The sequence below is a fragment of the Maylandia zebra genome, linkage group LG3 (genome assembly GCF_041146795.1).
Source record: "Maylandia zebra isolate NMK-2024a linkage group LG3, Mzebra_GT3a, whole genome shotgun sequence".
Taxonomy (NCBI): Eukaryota; Metazoa; Chordata; class Actinopteri; order Cichliformes; family Cichlidae; genus Maylandia; species Maylandia zebra.
In genome coordinates this window covers 11,304,876-11,314,200 of record NC_135169.1, presented here as the reverse complement: position 1 = coordinate 11,314,200, position 9,325 = coordinate 11,304,876, and the positions used below count along the sequence as shown (strand labels likewise).

At 40.3% G+C, this 9,325-nt stretch overlaps 1 protein-coding gene across 1 annotated transcript; it reads left to right on the top strand.

Moving 5' to 3' along the window:
- Positions 1–1,663: 1,663 nt before the first annotated feature.
- LOC143414688 (mamu class II histocompatibility antigen, DR alpha chain-like) lies at positions 1,664–5,475 on the top strand. The gene is made up of 4 exons (XM_076879518.1): positions 1,664–1,814; positions 1,893–2,132; positions 4,298–4,579; positions 4,883–5,475. Exons 1-4 carry the CDS (start codon positions 1,757–1,759, stop codon positions 5,011–5,013), a joined length of 711 nt encoding a protein of 236 aa, XP_076735633.1. The 5' UTR covers positions 1,664–1,756; the 3' UTR covers positions 5,014–5,475.
- The last annotated feature ends 3,850 nt before the right edge of the window (positions 5,476–9,325 follow it).

Sequence of the window (9,325 nt, the reverse complement as noted above, 5' to 3'; positions counted from 1 at the left end):
AGCTCACCTGTTTAAACTGTATTAAGGTGTAAATTTTGCTTATCAGGGGCGTGGCCTCTCTGACTGACAGGTGGATGGTGACACAGGTGACTGTGTGCTGACCGCGTTTGTGCAGTTGGAGCCTTTTGGAGCATCTGTAATGACATGATTGTCATGTCATGAGAGCAGTGTGTCATGATTTATGAGGTGACGCATCATAAATACAATAAAAACAAAATACAATAAAAACACATCCTTCAGCTTTTATTTTGAAACTTATTTTAAAGACCTGCAGTGTAATGGTGCCTGGCTCTAAAGCACTGTGGTCAGCTTCTGTTGTTAAAACTTGCTTTAAGCTGTAAGTCAAACTGATCTGACAGTTCAGACATTTTACATGGTGAAAGTTTGAGGGATAATTTTTATTTAATAGCACAGTTAACACAGTTCAGTGGGTTACATACTGAATTTAGAGGATAGAAACAAGGTATTGATCCTATCACACTAGTATCGATCCAATACTGATACCAGATACTGTCTAAATTCACGGTTTACTAAAAGAATAAGAATCCGAGTCTCTGTATGTCTCCTGAGGAGTAGCAGGACAACCAATCACAATTCACAAAATAAAGCAAAAGCCATGTGAACCCGAGTTTACCCAGATTATTCTAACTCTGGCCACAGGAGGTTTAGTTTAACAAGACCAACGCTGTAGGTCGCCAAAATATTCATAATTTTGTTCAAATGTAACAAAACTGTTGTAATTCTCTACAACAAAACCTAATCAGTGTGAGTAATCAGAGTAATCTTAATCAGAATAAAACATCCTCCATTATGTCTCACTGTGAGGGTTACAGGCTGTTTCCTCCTTTGCAGAGTTGCAACAGGTGAAGCAGGTGACGTCTGAGCTGGTATAAAGGCTGCTAGCATCACTGTCTCTCTGCTTGGGGTTTGATTTGTTGGGGTCATGGTTAGTTTCCTTCAGAGCGCTCCACATAACTTATCCAGAAGACTTTGTTATGTGACCTTCTGTTCTTATGTCCTTCCATTGATCCAGCCTGTGACAGTTACATGTTAGTTTATTCAGACTGTTTATAAGTTCATATAAATTTGATGACTTATACATTTATCCGTCAGTTTCCTTTTTCACAGGATGTTTCTGTAACGTACTTGGATCAGAATTCAGCAGTTTTATTTTCCGCTAACACGTTTAACAGACTGAACTGTTTTCAGCAAACACATCTACAAATGAATCTCAGTCAGTTAAAAAGAGTGAGCAGCAGGTGGAGGACGGCTGGGAAACACTCATCTGCACTCTGACACCTGATCAGCTCATTCTTTATCAGTCACAGCAGACTGTGTGTCATAAAACATAAATCATTTAGTAAAATAAAAGTGTGAAGGTGACATAAATTTGTCAGAGGGATTTTATTTAAGAGTGTCTGATGTTGGAAATTATTTATATAATAAATTCTATTTTGCAGCATCTGTTTGTAAATGTTTCAGAACAATCATTTGTTTTGAAAATTTTATCAGGCTGAACTTCATTTTGAAGAGTCTATAAATATTGATTATTGATTGGTGCTGTCTGTCTCGGATCATGTTCACCTCCAGCTGCTGTCTGCCTGGACACTGATGACATCATGAGCTGTGAGCTCTGTGATTGGCTGCTGTGTGTTAGAGCTCAGCTGCACTTTCAGTCACTCACAGACTCTCACACTCACTCTGTGAGGTTCACACACAGACGCACACTCAGAGTTTAACTGTCAGAGAGCTGCTGATGAAGATGAAGGAGCTGCTCCTCTTCCTCTCCTGTGTCCTCTGTGTCTCTGCTGACGGTGAGTTTGTCTCTGTAAACAGCAGCTTATTGATCAGGTTATTGATCAGGTCACTGATCAGTGTTTGATGTGTTTCAGTTCTTCATGAGGACGTTTATATCACTGGCTGTTCAGACTCTGATGGAGAGGACATGTATGGACTGGATGGTGAAGAGCTTTATTACTACAGCAAACAGAAGGAAATCTATGTTCTTCCTCCTTTCGTTGATCCTATTACTTGCCCAACATGTTATGACGGAGCTGTGGGTAATCTACAGGTCTGCAAAAACAACCTGAAGATAAGACGTGATGCAATGAAGGACATCCCTCTGGAGCACGGTAAACACAACACTTAACCTTTGTTTTCTGTGCTGCTGCTTAAACTACAGAAAGTAGCAAAGCTCACATTTTGTTCTGCAGCTTCTCTAAATCTGCAGTCAGAGGCCACTGCTCTGTGTCCTCAGCCTCTGCTTCAGTACACAACAGAAGACACACACATGTTGAGCTAGTGTTAGCTTCACAACACAGATGTTTATTCTTTCTTTGTGTTCCAAAATACTGCTCTGTACTGCCAGCACAATGAGCGCCCCCTTGTGTCTGGATGTAGAATAGTGCTGTCATACGTGAAATTGCAATAAAACTACAAAAATGTGTAAATGAAATAATTACAAACAAACTTGGAAACTTAGAAAGAAACTTTAAGGGGCACATGTTTTTCACTTGATCTGTTTTAATACTGTATGAATAAAATATCATTCCTAGCTTTATTTCTAAAGTTTTCTTGCTCTGCAGTTTGCAGATTGAACTTAATCTGTGCTCAGAGTTAATGTTTGTACTGGTAAACAGACGAATTCATATATAGCACTATTCTATCGTAACTGATCACCTAAAGTGCATTCATGCAACATACCTCATTCACCCATTTACACCAGCCCTTAGTTCTGTGTGCTTAAATGGGCTTCACTCTTGGTGATCATTATCCTTCCATCGTCATCAACACAAAGAAAGATTTACTGATCAATAAATCAAGTACTGTTTAACTCAGTTTCACTGTAGTGTTGGTGCTTATGTGTAGTTTTCAAATAATCAAGCTATAATTTATTAATCACAGCATTTAACAGTAGAAATAATGCAAAAATAAAGGTCATATCCATAAACTAGCCGCAGGAAATTACCACATGATTAATGTGTTAATAATTTCCATATAATATCACCACAATGATACAGGGGTATTATCTTTAATTATATTTCTTTAAGTAAAAGGAATAAAATAGAATAGCCCTTATAAAGAGATCTGATTAATGATTAAAGCAAAAACAGTTTATTTAACTTTTATAAAAACATGTACCTGATTAAACCTGAAACTTTTCATTAAATTAAACTGTCCACCCATAACATGCTGTGTCCATGTTCTGTCTCACATGGATCATTTTCATTTTAGTTTAATTTATATAGCGCCAAATCACAACAAAAGTCGCCTCAAGGCGCTTCATAGATACCGAGAAAAACCCAACAATCATATGACCCCCTATGAGCAAGCACTTTGGCGACAGTGGGAAGGAAAAACTCCCTTTTAACAGGAAGAAACCTCCGGCAGAACCAGGCTCAGGGAGGGGCGGGGCCATCTGCTGTGATTGGTTGGGGTGAGAGAAGGAAGACAGGATAAAGACATGCTGTGGAAGAGAGACAGAGGTTAATAACGGATATGATTCAATGCAGAGAGGTCTGTTAACACATAGTGAGTGAGAAAGGTGACTGGAAAGGAAAAACTCAATGCATCATGGGAATCCCCCGGCAGCCTACGTCTATTGCAGCATAACTAAGGGAGGATTCAGGGTCACCTGGTCCAGCCCTAACTATATGCTTTAGCAAAAAGGAAAGTTTGAAGCCTAATCTTAAAAGTAGAGATAGTGTCTGTCTCCTGAATCCAAACTGGAAGCTGGTTCCACAGAAGAGGGGCCTGAAAACTGAAGGCTCTGCCTCCCATTCTACTTTTAAATACTCTAGGAACAACAAGTAGGCCTGCAGAGCGAGAGCGAAGTGCTCTAATAGGGTGATATGGTACTACAAGGTCATTAAGATAAGACCTTATAGTACCATGTCACCCCATTAGAGCAGAGTTTATTTGAAAATATTTTTCCAGACCAATTGCTAAAGACCAGTCCATCCATGTTAGATTAAAATGTATCCTGCTTAATCTCATCTCTTAATCAAATAGAATTCGGTGATTTGTAGTTATGCTGGCATAGTGTTTTTGTTGTGGCTTTTTTTGTTTGTTTGCCTGTTTAAAACTGGGCTCATACATACTGTTCCTCCATCGGTCATTCCTTAACTAAAGTGGTTCTTAAATCAAATAAGTACTCTCATATTCAGAACAGTGCTAATCCCTCCCACAGCACTGAGAGAAACAGAATATTATTCAAATATATGCCTAGAAGTACAAATCTGTTAGAAATGATCTTTTTGATCTGTAAAATACATCAAATCTTTGTGTTTGTGCACAGATGCTCCTTCAGCTGTGATGATCTACACCAGAGATGAGGTGGAGTTTGGAGAGAAGAACACTCTGATCTGTCACGTGACTGGTTTCTATCCTGCTCCTGTCAACGTCTCCTGGACCAAGAACGGACAGAAGGTCACAGGATCCAGCATCAACGTTCCCTATCCCAACAAAGATGGGACCTTCACCCAGATCTCCAGACTGCAGTTCACCCCACAGCAGGGAGACATCTACAGCTGTGCAGTGCAACATCTGGCCCTGACACAACCAGAAACTAGACTCTATGGTGAGAAAATATACCCTTTATTTAAAGTGAGAACACTGACTGAAATACAAAGACAACTATCTTTGTCTTCCTTTGGAGAAGACTGAGCCCAAACAGTTAACGCTGCTTAATCAGCTGAAGACAGATGTATAGTTCACATAGTGTGTGTATATTTTCATTTTCTTCTGATGTTGACAAGACTTGGGCCAATATTAATGTTAATAGCTGACTGTAGTCAGTCAGCTGACCATTTGAGACAGATGTGTGTGTTTCCTGTTTGTCTCCAGCTGTTTGGTTCATCTCTCTGTGTGTTTGTGTCTCCAGATGTGAAGGCCTCTGGTCAGTCTGATCCAGGTGTTGGACCAGCGGCGTTCTGTGGAGTGGGTCTGACTGTGGGTCTGCTCGGTGTGGCTGCTGGAACCTTCTTCCTCATCAAAGGAAACGAGTGCAGCTGATTGGCGCACAGTGATGATGTCATCAGTGTTTGAGTGTAGATAAAAATGGGATTTAATCCAGCTGTTAGGACATTTTGTAAATGATGCTTCAGTGAATGAAACACAGACCCTCAGTCTGTTGTCCTTCAGACATTCATGTGTTTGTGTAAACATCACGATGCTATCATGATGTGATATTTTACATCTAAAAATATTGCTTTCTGTATGATTCTTATTTTAACAGTTAAAAACATGATCTTTATCTGCAGAGCCAATCAGAGTTTTCTTTGCTGTTTTTCACTGCTCTGTCAATAAAGTGTGACTGTGGAAAAATGTCTGATCTATGACATTAACACATCTGCTTCACAATAATTTGCATCAATTCAACACACTCCTTATAAACAACTAAATCCAAATATAAAATACTCTAAATGTTATTATGACTATTGAAGGTGAACAAAGAAAATAAATGTTCTTAACTGATGGAATGAATCAGTGTTGTGTCTGCCAATGGCGTGTCCAGCGGGGTGGCCTGGGGGCACAGGCCACCCCCCCAACCAGACTGGCCACCCCAGGTGCCACCCCAAAGGCAAAACAATAAAATTCAATCAAATATCAAATGTCCGATTATGTTTTCACGGTGAAGCTCAGATATCCGAGTGTAAGTGAATGCAGCATCGGCTTCTGCGCTATGTGCATCACGTTAGCAAAGGTAGGAGAGCCAAGCGCGAAAGATGGCACTGCAGGAAACAATTTTTCGGTGAAAGAAAATGAGGACAGAATAAATGTCCCGGTAAGTAATATTAAGTTTGTTGAGTTTAGTAAACTTCGGTGAAATTAGAATCCCAAGGAAAAAATAACACTTAAAGAATTATTGCAGCCGTCGAATATTTCAGACAGTATGCTACAGAGGGCAGCTAACATAAGAGTTATGAGTTATAAGATGTAATCTAAGTCGTAACATTGCTGTATGGAGCTGCAGATTTGGTTGCAGGTTAACATAGCTGGACTGGCCATCGGGCATACCGGGCATATCCCCAGTGACTTATTTTTTATTTTTTTTGTAATGGCATGAACAATGAGAGGTGGTGGATTGGCCAGATGCAGGTCGATGTGTAGAAATAACTCCGTTGTTTGGTGGTGGCTATGGGGGAGCTTCCACAGAGGCAGCAGGTGGATGAGGGAAGGGGAGGCAGGAGGAGAGCCCCGAGGCAGCCGCCAGTCCGAGTGTCAGGTGAACTGAACTTCAGGTAAGAAGTTATGACCTGCAGTCTATCTGGGTCAGATATAAACTAAGTTTAGGTGGAGTTTATTTTCGTTGTGCTGACTTTTTACTGTCAGTTGCAATAACTCATACTGCGTTCTAATAATAATAATAATGGATTGGATTTATATAGCGCTTTTCAAGGCACCCAAAGACCCTTTACAATTCCACTATTCATTCACTCTCACATTCACACACTGGTGGAGGCAGCTACGGTTGTAGCCACAGCTGCCCTGGGGCAGACTGACAGAAGCGAGGCTGCCATATCGCGCTATCGGCCCCTCTGGCCAACACCAGTAGGCGGTAGGGTAAAGTGTCTTGCCCAAGGACACAACGACCAGGACAGAGAGCCCAGGGATCGAACCGGCGACCTTCCGATTACAGATGCGATTCCCAACCCCCTGAGCCACAGTCGCCCACTTGATGGAGTTTTTATACAGCTGTGGGTGCTATGATGTTACTGATAGTGAAGTTTATTCATAAGGTTAGTAGAGTTTCCAACGGCTCCTTAAAAATGGAATGGTCCCTCATTCAGAGAAAATATTTCGTATTGAGCTGAGAAGAGACGCAGTTTGTCCCGGACTTTCGCTATAATGAAAAAGACACAAAGCTGGAGTTATTCTGTCGTTACGCTGCACAGCTGCCTCTTCTCCTCTCATTCTCTCCCCCTCCCTCTCCTGTTGCTACTTCAATCATGAAACTGATCAATGATCAGCTGATCGGCTTTTCTCTCTTGTTTGTTTATCGCCCACTTTGCGCCAGAAAGAGGAAACCAGCGGATGTCGCGCTAAACAACAGCAGCACGTTTAAGCTTGATCAGCTGTTAGAATGTATTTAATATTAATTTCTAGTATCAGCTGATGTTTGCTGGAGCCACAGCTGTAAAGCTGCTGGTCATGATGGTTTGGATATCTGGTGAGAGGGAAACATGAAGATGAAACCAGGAGATGTCCTTACTGAATCATCAGAGCTGTGATGGAGAAACAGGTTTACCTTTTAGGTGACATGAATGAGTTGAAGTTATGAACTGTTTCTGAGAGACAAATAACACCAGGATCCTTTTCTGTGTAGCTGACAGCTGGTAACTGTGCAGGGGCGGGTCTAGGAAAGTGTTGCCAGGGGGGCAGGTAGGGCATTAACAGGGAGAGGGGGGCACAAAGAAATACTTTTCTTTCTTATTCTCATTTAAAATATCTAGCTTTTATTAAATAATTATCTGAATCTTACAACCAAAGTTTTTATCTGACGTAAAATGTATAGAAATCATACATATACCAACAAGACAGTGTACATATGAAAAAGATATATATAAATCTTATAAAGTTTGTATCTGTCTTTTGTGAAACTTGTATGAAAAGCATACAAGAGTAAAAACAGATATAAGAGCCCTTAAAAAATTATATAATGAAACTTGTATGTTTTGGATACTTACTAAAACAATATATGAAAGTAATGAGAAAGTGGCCACTTTCACGAGTTAAGTCATATAAGTTTTTACTATTTCTTTTCCTGTCACAACAGCATTTGTTTTCATTCAAAGTCTTTATGGCTTTAATACCTGGGGGGCCGGTCTCTAGTCAAAATGCCCGATTTTCTGTCCCAGTCCAGCCCTGCAGGTTATACTGGCAGTGTCACCATGCCAGCTGACTGTATTTCATCATCAGCCAGTGTTGTTCTTGATCAATATTACCAAAGTTTACCATAAGGAAGCATAGAAAGTATTTACTTGCTTTCAGGTTTTATTCAAATGTTAGTCTTTTCAGTTGTTTCCCCACTTTTTTCCTGTTTCACAATCAAACACCAGTTTGTAAGAAGATTATCTTCTTTTTTTAACAGGCAGATAAAGTTTTGCATTGGAACTGGCTAAATGTTTGTTACAAATGTTCGTATTTTAATATTCAAAAATGTTTTTGCCCAAAACATATGTGCACTACATGTCAGTAAAAATACTATGCAAATATTGATGTCCTTGAATGCTGAGTAAACACTGACAAAGCACTGATTGTATCTCTTGTACTTTATCAACGCAGTATCTAAAAACTTTGCACCGTAGTGGTTAAAATCTCATTCTAATAACAGTTAAAAGTGCATTCGGTTATTAGGTTTACAGGATTATTGAATTATGGTGAACGGTTGGTAGAATTCTTTTTAACATTATCTGCCAATTACATCTGCCACCCTTCTCCAAATCTGTGCCCCTACCTGGCCCCCCCAACAAAGATTTTCTAGACACGCCACTGGAGTCTGCACATAACAGACCACTGAGCAAAGAACCAGTCTGAAATGGTACCTGTAGGCTCTTTGTTCCCAGCACCCTGTCACACAAACATTGGTCCTATTTCTTTAGTTTAATCTGTGTAAAATACCAAAGAAAAAACATTTTAATATGAAAATAGTATTTTTTCTCTAACAAACGGATTCCCAAAGAAGTGTTAGCTGAAAACTGCATATCTCAGTGTGTGCTTAAAATCCTGAGGAAGCTGGATAGAAGAAGAAGAAGTGTGAGGCCTCTGGAGAACAGGATCTGAAAGACCCGACACAGGACCTGAGACATGACTTTCTGCTGTTTACTGAAGCCTCATCAGAAATGTCTCAGTGAAGGGTGACTGTCAGGGAGAAGAAGTGACACGGGAGGAAAGGCTGAGTGAAATGACAAGAACTGGACTGGATCAGAGGAACAGGTCTGATGGATCCACACTGAGACTTCTGGTTCAAATCCTCGTCTATGTTCAGATGCTCTTCCTGTTTGTGGGTTTGCTGCAGATCTTCTCATCTTCTCTGAGAACATCCTTCAGCCGTCCTCTGAAACTAAAACTGTCTCCAGCTGTCTGTAGCAACACGATCCAGTACAACAAGTGCTGCTGTTATCCTTTGTGATACAGTAACACATAACAGCACAGCTGACCCTGAGCCTTGAAACAAATATGTGACACTCACTGAAGTGTCTTATGGCCTCATGGTCAGAATGATTTCAGGGAACTGTGGTGTTTGGGTCCGATTTCATTTTTGGACTAAAATAAACGAAAATAAACCTAAATGTAATGATGCCTCGAGCCTCATCTCATTTTT